At 39.9% G+C, this 20149-nt stretch overlaps 1 protein-coding gene across 1 annotated transcript in view; it reads right to left on the reverse strand.

The window, feature by feature from the left end:
- Window positions 1–20149, reverse strand: part of RRN3 (RRN3 homolog, RNA polymerase I transcription factor) — a gene marked incomplete in the record, with an annotated part of 604791 nt that overhangs the window by 326619 nt on the left and 258023 nt on the right. The window contains 1 exon segment of the mRNA XM_044089174.1: window positions 5098–5228. Coding sequence (XP_043945109.1) covers window positions 5098–5228 — 131 coding nt within the window.

Here is a 20149-nt window from a genome sequence, read left to right on the forward strand (position 1 = left end):
TTTGATGCTTTGTAAGCTCTCTACTAACCATGGCTTTTGCTGTAGCAGGCAACTGAGTAAATGCCAAGAAAATCCTACTAGAACAGCTGAGCTTTACCTGGGGTTAATCAGAGTATCTAACTGATGGCAGGTGTGTACCCCAGACCACCGAATACTGTAATTAAATCAAAAGGTGCTTCAACAAAGTATTAGTTTAAGGTGTGTACACTTGTACAACCAGCTTATTGTACGTTTTTTATTTTTTTGTATTTTTCCCCTAACAGATTTATTTTTCAATTTAACTGTACAGGTTATAGGTCACATTAAAGTTGGGAAAGTTTTGAAATTTATTTATTTATTTATTTTATTTATTGCCGTTGGTTTACCAGGATAGTCCATTGGGCCAAAAAGAACCCGTTTTCAATGGAGTCCTGGGGGGAAAAGCTCCATAACAGAAGGTATTTTCAACATTTAACAGTAACAATCTTAGTACAGAGAGTTATTAGTATTATGTAAACAGAATAAAAGTAGAACTAATCAAATTTAGAATAGCAGTCATAACAGTTAATACATTAAGAAGAAACCTACTAGTAATAGAATAAATGTAAACATTAATACTGATTAGAGAACAAATATCATAGCTACAGAAGTAGAGTATGGTATTGAGGGAGAATTAAGTAGAGTTAGTTATGTGAGGTGGGAACAAGAGCATTCCCAGTGTGATGCTAGATGAAGGTGAAGAGACTTTTTGAAGGCAGAGTGGTTAGAGGTGGTGCGGATGAGTGGAGGTAGGGAGTTCCAGAGGCGAGTGAGGCTGAAGGAAAGAAGGTTTTTGCCTGGGGGATGAGTCGGTTTGTGTACTTTGAGTAGATTTTGATTATTTGACCTTAGAACTCTGTTAGGTAGGTGCATTTTGAAGGCAGAGGAAAGAGAGGGACAGAGGGAAGGGTTGAGAATAAGCTTATGGGCTAGAGTTAGTTGAGTGTAAGTTAGCTGATTGGGAAGTTCTAGCCATTTTAGCTTATGGAGGGAGAAACAGTGGTGGATGGAGGACTTTTGGCTGGTGGCGAATTTTGCAATTTTGTTATAGCAGGAGGTAAGTTGTTTTTTTTAACAAGGACTGAAGATTAGTTAGTAGTGGGGCACCATATAGAAGGGATGGGATTAGGAAGGAGGTAGAGAGAGTGATTTTAGTGGCAGATGTGAGGTAGGCGTTCTGTCTATAAAGCATGCCAAGTTTTTGGTGTGTTTTTTTGATGTTTATTTGCAGGTGGGAGTTAAATTTAAGTAGGTTATCGATTTCGACCCCAAGTAGTTTGGTTTCTGACACTATTTCAAGAGGTGAGTTGTGTTGAGTAGTAATTGAGAATGTACCCATGTCGGGAGGGATGACTTTAGAAGGAGTAAATAACATTAGTTTGGTCTTGGTAGCATTGAGAGCTAGATGATTACATAGCATCCATTGCTCTGTGGAAGAGAAAGCATCTTGAGTAAGTTTTTGTAGTGTAGTGATAGAAGAGGCAGAACAGATAATAGTTGAATCATCTGCATATTGGATGATGCTAGAGAAAGGGATTGATTTGTGGAAGTCATTTATAAAGATATTGAAGAGAAGAGGACCCAGTATGGAGCCTTGGGGAACTCCCGAAGGGGTACTAAGGAAAGAGGAGGTAGCTTTTTTCCGTTTTACAGCTTGACTTCTGTTAGATAGGTAGCTAGAGAACCAGTTCAAAGAGGAGGAAGATAGGTGAAGTTTGGAGAGTTTGTTTAAGAGCAGGCTATGTGAGATAGTATCGAAGGCTTTGGAGAGGTCAAGAAGTAAGGTGGAAACAATTTGTCCAGAGTCACAGGCTTTATTTACAACCTCAAGGAAGGAGAGGAGGGCTGTCATGGTGCTATGATTAGGTCTGAAACCGTGCTGTGTGGGAGTTATAAGATGGTTGTCTAGGAGGTGAGGAAGGAGCTGAAGTTGGACACATTTTTCTAAGAGTTTTAGAAATGGGGGACAGGATGGCTATGGGGCGGAAATTAGTAATGTTATTATTGTTACCACCTTTATGTAGAGGTATAATAAAGGCTTGTTTCCAGATTTGGGGAACTGTGTATTCTTGTAGTGAGCGGTTAATTAAAATGTTAATGGGGTAGGCAAGAGCTTCAGCGGCTATACTGAGAAAGTAAGAGGGGATATTATCAGGAGCATTGGTACATGGTTTCAATTTCTGAAGGAGTTTCTTAATAGTAGATGTTGGTATGGGATTTAATGAGAAGAGGGGGCAGTCAGGAGGGGGGGAATTTTGGGGGGGTGGAGATGAGGATAGAGTTTGTGTAGAAGAGGGGGTAGAGGAGTTAGTGGGTGAGGAGTAGGGTATAGAAGTAGAGATAGTGGGGGTGGATGAGGGGGTATTAGATAGTAGAGAGGTGTTGGAGAATGAGGAGGTCAATTTGAAGATTGAGTCAATAAAGAAAGAATTAAATTGGGTGGCTAATTCATGTTCTGGAGCATTTGGGTCTGGGGTAGGAGTATCTGGTTTGCTGGGGTGGAGGAGAGTAGAGATCCCTTTCCAGAATTTCTGAGGGTTGCTTTTATTTTGGTTTTGGAGTGTAGAGAAGAAGTTTTGACGATCAGAAGTAATGAGTTTCTTTACTTTGTTTCGGAGCATTTTATATTCGTTAAGGAGTGGTGCTGTCTTGTGTTTTTGGTAGTGTCACCAGACTTTGTCTCTCTGTCTCATGATAGCAAGAGTAGTTTTGGAGAGCCATGGGGCTGATTTAGTTTTTATTCTTTTAGTCCGTAAAGGAGCTTGGGAGTCGAGTAATTTTAAGAAAGTTGAGTTGAAGTATGAGACTGTATCGTCAAGAGATAGTGTTTTTAGACAGTTCCAATTAATTGCTTGTAGTGAGTTTGAAAAGATTAATGGGTCGAAGTTTTTATGGTCACGGATTGTAATGTGGTTATGAGTCTGTTGAAGGATAGTGGGAAGCCGGTGGGTAAAGGTGGGTAAGTGGTCACCAAGTGGGTCGGGAAGAGTGCCACTGTTGGTGAAGTAGTGAGGGTGGGAGACTAGAATCCAATCCAATATACTCCCATTGGAGGAGTTTTTGGCAGGGTGGGTTACCAAAGTGATCAGTTGTGAGAAATTGTAGAGGTTGATGTTAGTGGGGTTTGTAGGAGACTGTATAAGGGCCCAGTTAATATTAACATCTCCTAGGATTATGGTTTCATTACTAATGTTACTGGATAGCCAGGAAAGGATGAGTTCAAGTGAGGAGATATTATCCCCTGGGGGGATGTAAAGGGAAGCTATACATATATGTTTATGATTATTGATTTGTAGCATGGTAAGGAGAAGTTCGGCATTGTTAAAGTGTGGAGTAGGTTTGTTATATGGAGTAACTACTAGGGAGGAAGTGTATAGAAGGGCTACTCCTCCGCCTTTCTTGTGAGGTCTGTCTTTTCTTATGTTAAATTTCTTAAAATTATTTATTGTGGTCTCATTTTTTATATCATAAAAACCTGGCATTTTAACAGGGGTGTGTAAACTTCTTATATCCACTGTGTGTGTGTGTGTGTGTGTGTGTGTGTGTGTGTGTGTGTGTGTGTGTGTGTTTTACACACACATATGAAGATATACATAAAAACACAGACACACAGAGAGAGGGCCCTTTCAGAAGAGTGAATGCTCACAACACCAAAACCTTCATGATCAAGCCAAAAAGGTCAATTGACAAAGGTCAAACTACATTAAGATCAAACCATAAAAGCAATGAAATGACATGAGTAAGGCAGGAACCTGTATCGTGCAGGATCACAACACAGCAGCAATCAGGGTACTAACCTTCTCTCCCCACTGTGATGCAATCGCTGTGCGGTTATATACAATTAGTATGCGGGGCGCACAGGAGCTTGCCCCCCCCCCCCCCCACACACACACAGAAAGTGATTCCTTTGTCTTCACAGGTCGAACATACATGGCTCATGACTTTCATCTCAATCATGTGGGTTTCGATACTGTGAGTGTTTTCTCTTCTGATAAAGATACATACAAATATTTGTGCAACAATTTTTTTTTTAATTTTCTCACATTTTTTCCCCCTCTACTCATCCTCTCAAAGTGGTCAAGCTCATTCCCAGTTTCCATTCTGCATACCTTTCTTCATCAAATTTCAAAGTCCTTTTCCTCACCAACATTCATGTTTACTAGTTGAACCGGTATCAAAAAACAACCATAGGAATTTAATTCCAATTCAGATTTCTATTTCTATTTATAAAATGTACTGCACAACCTTTTAGGAAAAGTTTTATAATACTTTTTGAAGATAATACTGTGATCTTTCCTTCAATTAACTATTTAAGAGTTTTTTTCAAGTTCTACATATATTTTGATAAAATACTTTATCATAAACTTTTGTGGATCATTTCCTTCCCCCAAACCTCCTCTGAATTCAAATTACACCCGATTATTCTTCCCAGTCAACAAACCTAAATAAATATTTTAGTCTCATGCAGTATTTAATATTTTCTTTTTTTTTGCATATAACACGACACTACCTAGACATGCTGTCGCTTCAGCCTCAAAAATGCTCATCCATTATACCCTCCATATGTCAAGAAACCTCAGATGCTACCCTGTGTTCTAGGAGGCCATTCAACACATTCAGCAGGCACTAAACATAGTAAATACCTAACTTTACCTGTAGCTTCAAGCATCATAACTACGCAGCAAGTGTCCTCCACCTGTGCATCATTCACAGTTCTTAACAACCTGGGTTGTTCATGCCATCTCTCTTGCTTAATAACAGCAGGAAGCAAATTCAGGGAGAATATGCCTCAGTTAAAATGGCATTAAAGTACTTCAGTATTGTGGGACTTCTATCCCAAAGCAATACTGACACTTAGTACCTACAGCCACCAAAAAATCAACCTGCCTTTGCACGCAACACAAGAAATGGTGTTAACAACTACTCTTTGTAAACAAACTACAGTCCTGTTATAGGTTCATAACTTTGAGTATGTCTAATATTTTAAGCGATGAGATCCATTTTATAGCACGTTTAATTCTACAACAAAAATAAAAAGAAATAATATTATATGATGCACAATTAGCTCTCTTTACTTACCAGTTTAAAACTGCAGACGTAGAACATGAAATACTGCACATGATACGATGCATGTGTAGGAAGGATGAGTTTGTCAAAGACCGCTACCAAGTCTTGATACAAGCTTTTTGTTTTATCCAGGTCAAGTACTCCTGTATAACAGAAGCATCAGTTTTCCAAAATTACACAATGAATATAAAAGTGCACTTTAAAAAAGAACGTACTACAAACTGCCAGGTTTCACAGCACATATAACTGTTTATGCAAAACTCTACAGAGGGGATAAAAACATAACCACACCTTTCTTTAACACAAAAGTTAACAATAACAATGCACATACAATTTTTTTTATGTTAATGCCCAACTTTGGTTTACTTCAGCTTTAAATTATTTTCAACTTCAATTACATTTTTTCATTATAAACAATAAAATAGCAGTTATTTTAATATATTCCTCCAGTTTTCATTTCCTTCTCAACGTCTTGCATTTCTGGCCACCTTTCAAACCTTTTAACTAAATGAATCAGACTTTTTCAGTTTGTAACACATCAATTCATAAATAATGCACAAGAGTCAACTAAATGAAGCACATTTCATAACAGCACATGATTTACTCCATTTATATTTTATATACACACACACACAACATGCTCCCTGTTGACGTGTCGGCACTTAAACGTCAAGGGCAGACAAGAAAACTACTTTAACCATGGGAGAAGAGCAAATTTCAGAGACTACTCTTCTCCTTTAAATGTCCTTTTTGCAGGGGACAAGCCCCCCTGTACCCCTCTTTGGGACAAGCCCCCCTGTACCACTCTCCCTCCGAACTTATTATGTATCAACTCTGAGATCACCATACCTCAGAGAAAAGGGATTACTACAGAAAATGTCCGTCTTGGACTTAACATATGCAAGCCCATTCTCTCGGCTATTCAGTCTCCATGTTTTGTGACTTGATCTAGTGGAGACAACTTTTCCAATGGTTACTATAGATGGGTATACAGATACAAGTCTTCATTCATCTGCATCAAACACGGCACTGGAAAATCTGCCTATGAAATCGCCACCAAACCATGCTTCCAACGGCTACCTATGGTATCAGTCATTCTCCACAAAATCTTTATTGTACAATGAGGCTACACAGAATGTAAGAAAAAAAATCAGTTTTTGAACTGAGGACAAAAAAAAAACAGCAGAACTCTCAATTCATGGTCCAAATTCGAGACGAGTCCACCTAGTCAGTCTCCATCATCACCAATACCACTTGGTTTTACACAGACTGACTCTCCCTCTCTCTCAGGAAATGTTAGCCATGCAAATAACATACACTAACCTACAGGAGAATGATAATTTACCAACAAGGAATTTACATCACTAAAGGGTGCAAAGCAGCATTTGTCACCATTTCTACTGCTGGCCTTCAAAGGCTGCATAAAGCATGCTACGATGTAGAATCTCAGCAGCATGCGGCAAATATACCACCTACTATGTGCAACAGCAGCAAACGCAACAAAATGCTATGCAAAGCATCCGGGGTGAGGGGGAGCTTATAAATGAGGTAAGCCATGTTTAATTTTTATAAATACTTATGCTAAGTATACACTTTTTAAATGACTTATTTACACACCTCTCAAGTACACCTCATACAGGGAAGTAATGAATCATACTAATTAATCAAAAGAACTTTTTATGAGTACACAGTAACACAAAACTGGTCAGTTTCCTAGTTGAAGTTTTCTGTAAGCCATTAGTAAGTGTTCACATTTTGCCCATTTGTTTTACATTATGAGAGGCTGTGTTCCTCATTTTGGAGCTATGCTTATTTACTATACAAATAATTTACTTTTGTTGGCTTACAACTAAGTATTTGCAATTCAAATGCTGGTATCGTGAAAACCAGGTGACTACACAGTGATTTAGACTGACTTATTGCCTATGATAATCTGGTCCGAGGAAAGAGACCACTTTCAGTCATTATCTAGGCTTTTGTCAGAGCAATAACATTATCTAATAGAGATGGGGGCATTAAAAGCAATATCTCTGGGGAAAAATGTTCAACAGCTAAAATGAAGCAAAGGGTTAGGGCAAAAAGCCTGTAATTAATATGGTTACTGCAAAACAGAGGAAAAACACAAAACTGGGTAACAATACATACATCTTGTATACTGACTTAATTTTTAATTTACAATTATACTGCAACAGCTTAAACAATATTTTAAAGTGCCCTACTGTTTACTAATAACAGTTCTGAAATGAAGTGCACATATTAAATTCTTTAATTTTTATAATAGTTTAAGAACCAAACGTCTATGGACTAGAGGATACTGCTCAGCACATTTTTAGTTTCACTTCTTACCTTCAGAAGTGCAATTCAAGGCAAAAAGTATCCTTACATTTCATGGAAAGTGTGCGTCAATGCAAGATTAGGGCAACATTGTTAAATGGTTGTTTACTAGAAAAACTCTTGTAAATGTGGAGAGCAATGTTATGTGGTGCAATTTAATGAGAACTGCTGGGGCTTTTTTATCTGTTACAGCTGATTATTACTTGCCTAGCAAAGTCTTTTACTTGCTGAATCACATCAGTGAAAACACTTGATTAAGGCTTACTTAGCTGCTTAAAAAATTACTCAAAAAAAGTACCAGTCCTACAGTGGGACAAAAGGAAGGAAGCAGGGGGGATGAAAAAGAAAGGACAGATGCAAGTAATTAGCTGAGGTGTGTGGAGCTGAGTTTTTGCTCAAGAAACTTTGGGGTGGCAAGGAATTAAGGATCGACAGGAGAAAGGTGAGCTTCAAGACAGAATATCAGAGTTGGGTACTTTGACGGACTCCACAGAGTCGGTAACAACTTGTAAATAAAAATAAAATGTTAGGGAAAGTGAACTTTGGCAACAGTGAAGTTCTCCTTTTTCAAATGTTGTGCAACGTCTGACTAATATACAAAAGTTCAATTGGCACTGGGGTGCAAGGGGGCAACTTACCTCAAAGGTTTGCAGAAAGCTGTTTTTGCAGTGTTTGTTTCTTGTCTACTGGCATTGCTTTAACCATTGTCAATAGATAAACATGATTCAAACATAAACCAAATACATATTTAGCAACTGTTGATGTAGTTGACCTCTTTACTGCAATTTCATATGGATTAGAGCTAGACTGGTTCGACAATGTGATTTCTGAATTTAAGTTATTTCACATCAACTGTTGTAACATAGTTGGACTTATGGAATTAGTATTACAGTACAACTATGTCCATTTTGAAGGAGAAAATTTTCAGCAGAAAACTGGGGTAGCAATGGGCACATCCTGTTTGCCCATTTTTGCAAACTTAGTTCTTTATGAGTGGGAGAAAAGTTATACTATGAATTCCCCATATTTGCACCAGTGTCTCCTTTACACCAGATTTTTGTACAATATGTGCATAGTAGAATGGACAGGTACTAAAGATTACTTGATTGAATTTATCAATTACCGATCCATTGCAACAGATTTTCTTAAAGTTATACCCTGTATAACAGGTGAGTTCAAATATTTGGATGTCTTTATCCATAAAGACAGGAACTTGGGGAGATACACCTCTAAAATCTATTGCCAACCCACTTATTGTAACTCATGTCTCCATTTCAGTGGCGAGCACCCCTTGAACAAAAAAAGGAGTATCGTTAAAGGTCAACTTGTGCAAGCAGCCCAAATGACCTCTCTGTTTAATGAATTTTTGGATGGATGTGAAAATTTAAGAAAATGTTCATAGAAATTGGTCAAGGTCCTTTGTATACAAGACTATTTTGGAACTTTCTACTGGTTGTGGTAACAGGCTCTTCCCTATTTAGGGACTAGGGTTAATCAAAGTTCTAACAGTGATTGTAATAACGTGGAACAACATAAAGATGTAACCTATTGTACCGCTATTTGCTTAGACTACAGTAAGGAATATTCTCACGTAAAACAAATTTCAAAATACTGAGAACTTTTTAGCAAATTACCTGGTACAACTGATGTTTTTAAAAACACCCCTAAGTTGACATATAGGAAGGGGGTATGTTTAAAAAATATGTACAAGTACAATAATGCAAACTGTAAAAAAAGAAGTTAAGTACTCACCATATCATTCCATGCGTCTTGTCCATCTTTATCTTTATTCTTACAAGGTCAGGTTCGGATCTGATCCTTGGATCAGTCTCGGCCTTTATTTTCAAGCTTGAGGCCCTCTACCAGCTCGTGGATAAATCCCTATCCCAGCATGCACAAGACCCATCCTCAGATCTTGTTTGCCCTAATTATAAGGTTTATATATATATATATATATATATATATATATATATATATATATATATATATATATATATATATATATATACAGACATACACACATATATATATATTTAAGGACAGAGGTCAAGGTAATCCAATTTGTATAGACCCGGTCTTCTACCAGTAAAAGAAGGGAAGGGGGGAAGGAGGATAGGATGCAAGGATGCGAGAATGAAGGCAAAGATGGACAACACACATGGAACATTATGGTGAGTACATAACTTCTTTATAGGATGTTGTCCTATCTTGCCTTCATTCTTACTAGGTTGGGACAGCATCCCTAGCACAGTGAATCTTGGGTGGCTCACGGGAGAATATTCCTCAGAACCATGGATCCAAAAGAGGCTCTATTCCTGGAAGCCAAATCAACTCTGTAATGAGTGATAGAAGTATGTGGTCTAGCCCATGTTGCTGCAGCACAAACTGTATCAATTGGCGGCTTAGCCAGAAAGGCAGTAGTAGTTGCAATGGCTCTTGCAGAATGGGCCTTAACTTTCTTTGGAAGTTCTTTATTTTGAGACTTGTAAATAAAAGTTATGCAGTTTGATAGCCACTTAGAGAGTGCAACTTTGGAGACTGGGGATCCTTTCTTTGAATCTGAAAAAGAAACAAATAACTGATCAGATTTATAAAGTTCCACAGTTCTATGCAGGTAAAAACGTAACTGTCTATGTATGTCCAATTATTGTCACATGTACTCTGCCTTGTTTTCATAGTTTGGGAAGAAAACTGGTAATTCTATACTCTGGTTTAAATTGGTCTCTGAAACCACCTTAGGTAAAAAGAAAGGCTTTGTTCACAAAGACACCCTGTCCCTGTGGAAAAGCAAATTTGTGGGCTTTATGGACAATGCTTGCAACTCTGACACCCTTCTAGCAGAGATGATTGCTATCAAGAAAATGGTTTTCCAAGTCAAAAATTTTAATTCGCAAGACAATGCTGGTTTGAAGGAAGGAAAAACAATGCGAATTGAAAAAAAACTTTTATGTCCCATGGCACAGGAGGGTCCTTAATGGGCAGTCCTAATAACATAGTACCCTTGAGGCCTTGCATAGTTTATAAGACATTACAGTGGAGCCAGACTCTCCCAAATGAAAGTCTGAAATGGCTGCTAGCTGAACCCTAATAGTAGCTGCTGCTGCACCGACACTGAAAAGTTTTGCTAGGAAGTCCAAAATTAAACCAACAGGAGCAGAAAAAGGGTCTACATGATTATTGGTAGCCCATAGGCAGAATCTTTTCCATTTACTTTTACAGAGCTTCCTTGCTGAAGCCTTATGTGAAGAAATTAGAATGTGTAACTCGTGAGGAAAGGGCTGGAAACCTGGCTACTGTTGGAAATGCAGCAGCCATGCTGTCGCAGTTTGAGGGTCTGAAGGGATGGGTGGAGAGTTCCCAATGCAAGAGTCAGAAAGTCTGGAACTGGGTCCAGAATCCAAGACTCCTCTCAAAGATGAGGCCACAGGAACGGGAACCAGATTTGGCAAGGCCAGTATGGAGCGATGGGTATCAAGTCCCTTCCTAAACAACTGGTTTTCTGAAGGACTTTGGGAATTAGTGGAAAAGGAGGAAATGCGTAGAGGAGGCCCGGACACCAATCGTGAACAAGTGCATCCCTTGGTGACTCCCTCGGAGGGGAGATGATGGCAAAGTGGCTGATGCATTTGGCATTCATGGATGCCACAAAGAGGTTGCAGCAAGGCTGGCCCCATTTTCGGAAAATTATTTCTGCTACTTCCTGTTCCAGAGACCACTTGTGAGGCATCAGAATTGCTCTGCTGAATCTGTCTGCTATCACATTGGATTTCCCCATGATTTGCATTGCTATCAGAAAACACTGGCGGGAGGTTGCCCATTGCCATAGTCTCAAGGCCTCTCGACAAAGAGGGTAAGCTCTGGTTCTTCCTTGTTCATTTATATGCAACTGACATGTTGTCAGTCTGGATTCCAATGGTTCCCAGGGAGAGAGAATCCTGGAGTGCTTGCAATGCTAAAAGCACCTCTCTCCTCTCTAGGACATTGATGTGCAAGTGGGCCTCGTGACCCTGCCAGGAGCCTTGGACTGTCTTTCCCAGATAATGCCCCCACCCCCCATCTGAAGGGCGTCCATGGTCACCGTGGCCACTGGCTGGGGTGGGGTGAACAAACGGTCAACAGAGTTATTTGAGAGGAGTGTAGCTACCATCAAAGATTCTTCTTGCAAGTTTCTGTGATGATTATTTTATGAGAAATCGGCAGCTCTTGCATCAACCACTGAGTGGATAGCAACCACTGAAGAATCCTCATATGCAGATGTGCTAGGGGAACCAAAACTATTGCTGCCGCCATGATCCCTACAGCTTTGAGAACCATCTTTGCTTGGGCTTTTTTCTTAAAAGATATCTCACATGGTACCTTGGGGATTGTATCCCTTCTGGTGGAAGTTTCACCGTCATTTGTGTTGAGTCTAATTCTGCCCCTATAAATGCCACATGTTGAGAAGGCACTAAGGCAGATTTTTTGTAGTTTATGGAAATCCCTAGGCGGGAGCAGAGTTGCAAGGCTGTAATTCTGGCCTTGATTAGTAAATGCCTGGTTGTGACGGTTAGGAGGCAGTCGTCCAAGTATGGAAACACCAGGAATCCTAGACATCTCAAGTGAGCCGCTAACACTGCCATACATTTGGTGAACACTCTGGGGGTTGCAGCAATGCCAAAAGGCAGAGCTCAAAACTGGCAGTGACCGGCTCCCAGCCGAAAGCACAGGTGTCTCCTAGATCATCTGTCCATTTTTATGTGGTAGTACGCATCATAGATATCTACAGAGCACATCTAATTATCTTTTCCCAGGAATGGGAGTATCAACTGCAGCATCACCATCTGAAACTTGGTCTTTTTTACTGATTTGCTTAGAATGCTGAGATCCAGAATTGGCCTCCAGTCCCGTTTTCTTTGGAACTAAAAAGAATCTTGAGTAAGCTATGAATCTTACTTGGTCTGTGAGGACTTGTAGGAGGACTCTCTCCTCTCGCAACTTTTGAATTTCTAGAGTTGCCTGTTCCTTTTGACTGGGTGGAACGTCTGGAACTTTTCTTATCTTTGGAAGAGGAAGGAAAAAAGGGATGGTGTAACCCCTGGATATGATGCTTTGGAACCATTTGTCTTTTGTTACTTGTCGCTAGGCTTCTGGGTACAAGGATTACCCCCAACTGCCTACAGAGCTGAACAATCGGACCTCCTTTCAGGAGCACTGAAAGGGCCTACCAAAGAAGGATTCTCTGTTGCCCTGATTTTGTGGACCCCTTCTGCCACGAAATCGGCATCTTCCATTATTACTTCCCCCTCTGCCTCTGGGAGACGTTTCACCATGTGCATCTTAAAAAGATCTCTGATTTTCGCAACCACATCTTACCACTACCTCTCTGACCTTTGGGATAAGGTCTAGTAGGCATGGAAAAACAGACTCCTATGGCATACAGTCTTTCCTTCCTGTTCAAACCTGGTAAGTGTGCACTTTACTTTAGACCCGAACAAGGACGAGCCATCAATAAAGCATTAACAAAGGAAGACTTTAAGGTTCCGCGAAGTCACATAAGTGCATCCAAGAATGTCTCCTTAAGGATGCTCTACTCACCCCATCTGCTGCATAGGAGAGGAGTCTCATGGAGAAGATACTTTGTCAGCAACCCCTTCGGCTACTGAACCTTGGAGGGCATCTCCTAACTAACTCTTTCAGGAGATCCCACTGCAGTCTCATAAAATTAGTGAGGTAGTTCAGTGGTCTAAGAGAAAAAGCTGCTAAAGAAAACATGTGCTTTCCGTACCTGTCCATAGTCTAAGACTCCTTGTTTGGGGGATGGACAAAAGATGATGTCGCTGACAGTTCCTTCTTAGTGGCCACCACCATGACAATAGCATCAACTGGGACTCCCTTCATTAGAAAAAGCTTGTCAGAGGGGGATGTAATACATTTCTTTGGTCTCCTAGGAATAGGTTCCATGGAATCTGGGGACTCCCACACCTTTTGAGAACCCAGGTCCATGAGCTCATCGAAATGTGGAGACACCCAAGAGGTGGAAGGGTGAGATCCGAAAGCCTTCAGGTATACGGACTCCTCCAAAGGGTTAGTGGACTTCCATCCACTTCTCTGTTTTAGCATTTCCAGGATGTCTCCAAAGCAGACATCATCAGGAGGTGACCTTCGGGACCTTTCAGCTTCATCAAGGTCCATATCAGGAGTGATGGACTCCTCTGTGGAGTCTAAGTGCTTCCTCTTGCACAGCCTCTTCCAAGGGACATCCTCAGAAGGGTACTCTGGGGAGGTTTCGGAAGAGTGGGAGGTGCCCTGTGGGGCATCCTGAGGCCTAGGATCTCTGCATCCCTGTGGATGCAGGAGTATAGAGCCAGACAATGAAGCTTTAGAGGGAGGAATGTGAACCTGTCTGTGGAGACAGCATCCTCTTCATTACCTCAAAAGCCCCCTGTCCCTGATCAGAGGCTATCCCTGGATCCAAAGAAGCCAAATGACACCCACAGAACCAAGGACGACGGACCCAAGGCTGAGGTAGGAGCTGAACTCATCCTAGCCAAAACCCCGAGAGACAAAGTCAATCAGACAGCTGTCCGATCCAACTCGCTCTCCCAGACCTGACAGGAGTGTGTCAGCTCCTAGACTCCTTCAGCTTCGATGGAGCCGAAGACATCCGAGCCATGGTCAGATTTGTAGAAGCCATGGTGGGTCTCGGATCCTACTGTTCCACTAAGACCAACTCCAGATCTTCCAACTCCAAAGGCAGGGGTTGGATCGGAGAAGGAGTCAGAGCAGAGAAGTTGAATATCATAGGATCCAAAACCCTAGGGGTGGGATCCAACAGTAACTTGGGCCAGTGTCTGTAAGAGCTTCTGTACCACCCGATCCACGTCACCAGAGAGGCTCCTAGAAGATCAGGTTGAGTAGATGGGAGATTTTGTCCTTTAGTATCGGATATCTTAAAATAGGAAAGATGGGTTCCAAAGTCAGAGACCAGCTCCTAAGTTCAAACTCAACAAGTGCCGAGCAGGAAGGTGTCAGAGTCGATGAGCCTTTGTTTAATCCAGTAGCCTTCGGATCAGAGAAGGATAGTCTAGGTATTTTATATGTCAGATCCGATGAAGTAGAAGAGGAAGGCCTTTTCCTGATTTGTCAGATTTTGAGGAGGGAGATTTATCAGCTCTGGATGAACCTGGACCTTCTTCCAGTGCCTCTGAGAAGGGAAGGTTTTTAGAAGACCTTTCAGGATCAATTTGTTTTTCCTCTCCAGGAGTCTTCTATGATTAAAGGCATGACAAATAGAACACAACTCCTGGAGATGGACAGACCAAAGACAAACACAAAAAGTGTGTTTATCACCAAGGGGCATTTTTACTTCATTTATGACACTTTTTGAAGCCCATTGGTTTGGATTCCTTGCCTGACATTTTAAATCAAGAACTACAAGAAAAAACGCATAAAACAAACTTTACACATATACATATACATATATATAGATATGTATGTACATAAGCTGGACCCTCTAACTTAAACGGGTCGAGCTATGTAGGAAAACAGAACACACAGGAGAAGAAACAGTGACTTAAACAAGGCCTGACCCAGAACAGACGGAGAAGATAAGGACTCAGCCCTCTAACTTAAACGGGCCTTATTACAATTCTCTAACTTAAACTAAATGTAATATTTCTACGGAAAAAACACTAGCAACAAACAGTGAAGAAAAATGGTTAAAAGCCCTCTAACTTAAATGAGCTATTTAACAGTTCTTTAAGAAAACAAACTACTCTACTATAGCTAAACACAAGCCGGGAAAGGGAATACAAGGCCTAACAAAATACGACAGCCAAAGTCAAAAACAGCTCAATTAAGGAAATATCCAGCTACGAGTAGACACAGTCAGTTGTAAAGTTAGAAAAATATTCACACATTTTTGGAACTGTAGACAAAGTGTAACCAAAAAGATAATACTTAGCCATATCTAGCAAATGAACTCACGATCTTGTTTAGCAGCAAACGAGATCGGAGGAGGGTTTTAATGCATGCTAGGATAGGGATTTAGCCATGAGCTGGCAGACAGCCTCATGCTTGAAAATAAAGGCTGGAGGGATCAGAGGGTCGGATCCGAACCCAACCTAGCAAGAATGAAGCAGAGTTAGGACATCACCACATCCAATGTTAATAGAAAAGTTGGTACATATAAATGCAGTAGTTGTAGGCAATGTCCTTAGATTAGTAATACTGAATTTATTTACTTGGACAGTTGAGGAAAGGGTTTAAGAGCTCAGACTTATTCTAATTGAAACACTGTTGGTGGTGTATATATTTGCACCTGCCCATGCGGCACCTTTTATGTTGGAAAAATAGAAAGGGCAAAGAAGAAATGTTTATATATGAACATATGTATGACATTTCACATGAATATGGATACTAATTCTTTGGTTAAGCATGCTAAAACATGTAGAAATGTCGACTTTAAATTTTACATTTTGGAACAGGTGCCAAAAAAAAATCCAAGAGGTGGTCACTGGGAAGATCTTTCAGGGTATTGTGAATTATATTGGCAATTATTTTTGCAAGCCAATAGACCACCGGGTCTTAATGATGTAATCTCCATAACACCTGCATTAAAACTAAGAGCAAAAAAATTATAATTATATGTAGTTTCAATATAACATATTTTACCTTTTTAATTTAATGGAAGGTTTTAACAATTTTGTAACAAGAATGTTTTCCTTTAAAATGTTATGTTTGTATTCCTTTAACATGTTAAAAACCTCATGTGATGGCTTAATTGTTTTGACATTTTTATTGGGTGTCATTAACTGATGCTCTATAAAAGTTCTCTAAATTAAGGGAAGTTACAGCAGTTCTGAAGTAGTTCATATTAACAAAAGCGCTCAACTGTTCAATAAAACTTGTGTATATTACCGGTGTTTCATTGTTTGGTGGTACTTCTCACTGGTACCGTCGGTGGACCAGGGGCAGCCTGCCAGTGTTTCATTGTTTGGAGGTTCTTCTCACTGGTACTGTTGGTGGACCACGGGCAGCATTTTTATTTGGTTTATGTATGTTTTTTTTTTTACTCTGCTTTGTCCACTTTAATTTGTTATGATTCAAACAAATGTAGATTAGTCTGAATAACCAAGTAAGCAAAGCTTGGCCTTAAGAGCACACAGAAAATGTGCACTCTTACCCTGGGCTATGGGTTGACACCAACCTCACCCAAAAAGGCTCCTCAATGAACAGCCACAGAGAAGAGATGCAGGCTTTGGCTTCTCGGGTCCTTTACCCACATCCTGCTGAATTCAGTGCCTTATATTGCTCGATTAGCCAAAGTATGTATAATTTAACTCACCTACTGCACTCACATTCACATTCTTATAAAACCTGTACAGTTCATTTCCATAACAAGCTAGCACTACATGGTAGGAATGTCATTCACCATAAAGTCCTACTCAAGCAAGCAGCTACTACTGTTGCATTCTTCAAAATAAATGCATAAATAAAAGTAAGTCAGATAAAAAAAGTAAAATGTTAGATAAGCAACCTTTCTCTTTCAGAGACACATATCAGCAACTAATCATCTACATTAAGTACTCACTCTTATCAATTAACTCATTACATCCAAGTGACACTCCAGGTGCATCTGCAGTTAACTCCTACTGACGCCTCTTGGCATCAAATATTGCTTGTTCATACTTGCATCAATAATTCCAAAGCCATGCTATGTACCAAGTTTTAAAACATTCCATCTTAAAACTTACACAAAAGCAAACTCAACTGCATTAGTATTTGACCCCTGTCTAGTGCAGGTAAATAAATATGAACTGTTAATTTATGATATTTATATAGATATCATTTTTACATTTTTCTGAATATCTCAACAACCACATAACACAGGCAGAACTCCTTAGCCTCAAATGAAAGCTCTCAGCTAGATGAATAAAATTCTGGACACAGTATGTGTGTAATGAGTGATTTCCAAGATATTTTAAGTTGTTTACAAAATATTACAAATGTAACAGTTATTGTGTTTACTGTGACATATAAAATTCGGTTTAAGACCTAGAACCTAAAGAATACTACCACTATAAAAATAGTTTGTGCTGAAGGGTTTGCCATTTATACTTCTTTCATAATCCCTATAGTTTCAGAGAAATGAACATTTGTTTGAAATATGAGGAAGTAATTTAATTCTGTCAAAAGGCTTAGGCTCCACCCATTGGAAGTTATAGTGCAAACTTCCATAGCTTCATTAGAGTGAATGAGTTAATAATCAGCTACAAGCTTTTGATTTAAATAAATATGAATCTTGATTATTTTGGATTTCATTAATAAAGTCAGACAGCATACTCTGCAGAAGAATATAAAATAAAGAGCTAGCTACAGCAAACAGCTTACTGGAAAAAAACAATACATTTTCCAAACTAAATCTGATCAAGATAACACATTAACCAATTTAATACAGCCTAACTAAAATCTGGCTAAATGAATTACCTAATCCTGTTTACCATTGACTAAAAAGTACAAACAGAAAAAGCAAAACAGAACAAACTCACTCTTACAAGGAGCATAACATCCATGAAACTTGTCCAAGGCACTACACAAAGGCTGTTCCAAAATGTCCTTAGTGAGCCTTGTCTTCAAAAAAAGAGGTAGGCCTTTACAATAATACGGTCACAGCACTTGGCCTCTGGAGGCCGTCTCTGGGCAGATCACTAGAACAGATACAGTTAGCAGAGAAACAAGGCATAGCATCCTTTTAAAAAGTCTATGCCACTTTCCTGGCCTGTAATTTAAAATTTAAACTAAAGACAGTCGACCTCAGCAGAGTGATAAAAGAATACATTAAGTTAAAGAACTGTTTTACCTGCTTGTGTGTGTGTGTGTATACACACACACACACACACACACACACATATATATATATATATATATATATATATATATATGTATATATATATACACACACACACATATACACTCATATATATCTTTCAGCTTCCATCCCCAATACAGAAAAAGCCTATTTTACCTTTTAAAGCATAACATCAGAGAATTTCCTGTACTCACAAAGACCCAAGATCCTGAAACATCTTTCTCAGCACCATGAAGCCATGAGACTGAGGAGTGTAGAATTATGTGGAAAGGTACGCATGGACCATTACCAATGGAGATAGAGAGAGAATGCCCATCATCAACCTGCCTTACTCTGCTATTCTGTGCACATGGCAAACAGGTTGATCTTGGGGGGGGTCACCTCTACTAGATCACTGGCAATACAGAATTCCCAACCCCCCGTCTTCATGGGACAGCTAGAGGAGTTTATTAATTAACTATTGCATGACTATATGAAGATATGCTACCCACAGCTTTAACTGATTTAAGTGAAGTCCCCACTTTGGGAAGTTCCATTTTCCCGGATTAAGACAGAAGTACAGTAGATATCATGACCTAAAAAGGATTCTACCACAGGAAGGAACCCCTCCCCATAAGACTAGAGAGAAATATCCACCACTCTAATGCCTAATAAGGGTCAGACTATAGAAGAAGGCCTATTCAGGTATGGTCTACAGCTATTCGCATCTCACAAACCATTACAATAATCATCCACAAGTAAGCAAATGGAACCATGAAAAATGCACTACCACAAAATCCAAAACTAGCAGCAAGATTCACAACTGGAACCTTCAAAACATGCTCATCCAGGCAGTTGTTGTCAGGATATCCTGCTCGCTCATCCAGGCAGTTGTCATCAGGATATCCTGCTCACTCACATGAGAAAAATAATGAAACTGAAGTGTCAATTTCATCTAGATTATGGTAATCCTTTGAGTCAAAGCCTGGAAGCACTTCCACCAGACTATGGGAATAAATCTTTCCATCTCGTACAATCAGCAACAAAGGACGAAATAAGAGAATATATGAAGTTCCTTCATCCGTAAGGACTCTTCCACCAACAGTACAATCCTGATAAACACTACAGGTGCAGGCAAGAAACCAGACGGTAGCACCAAGAAACCGATATCCAACCAGAGTGGACAGAAATATTCTCACATGCAAATCTGACATACTGTGCTGGACGAGGTCACCAAAGTAAGATGAAGTCACCAGTTACTTGAGGAAGGCAGCAGCAGAATCCATTATTTTGCCCAGTAATGAGACAGACTAGTTCCACTTTTTGAAGCAGAGTCTGTGCTCATTCAAAGAACGCACACAGCCTGGTTCTGAATACAACTCTTCCTGGAAGAGAGCTAAAACACTACCATACACCATCTAGAACACCCTAGTCTGTGAAGGTAGGCAACACTTGGAGAGCTGGCCTCCCATAGCCAGTGCTATTCTAGAACAATCAGGACTGTGACTACTCAGCAGGTTATCATCTGCAGTTTTTCTCAGCTACTTAGCCAAGCAGCCACGGAAACAAAATTCCTGGTGCGGCTGAGAGCCCTCCTCATTCCACAGGCAGCAGCTCCCTTAGAAAAGTGGGCTGGCCTAAAACAGTACGACAGGCTTGTTGACATTAAGACCTTTCACATATGTCACAACTTGTTTCCCATTTCTGTACCCTGTGCTAGGTTCTTTTATGCTTGCCCAAGGAGGATATCACCTTGAAAAATGGCAACTAGAATGTCATCTTGAGCTCATCCTTAAAACCAAGTTGTGCTGTAAAGGCACTTGCCAGAGCCTAACTGCCATAGCCTTGGTATCATTCATTCATTTTCATTACCTCTTTACCCACTTCAAGATCGGGGGAGGG

Source organism: Protopterus annectens, chromosome 12.part0 (assembly GCF_019279795.1).
Source record: "Protopterus annectens isolate FY-2018-M chromosome 12.part0, PAN1.0, whole genome shotgun sequence".
Lineage (NCBI taxonomy): Eukaryota > Metazoa > Chordata > Ceratodontiformes > Protopteridae > Protopterus > Protopterus annectens.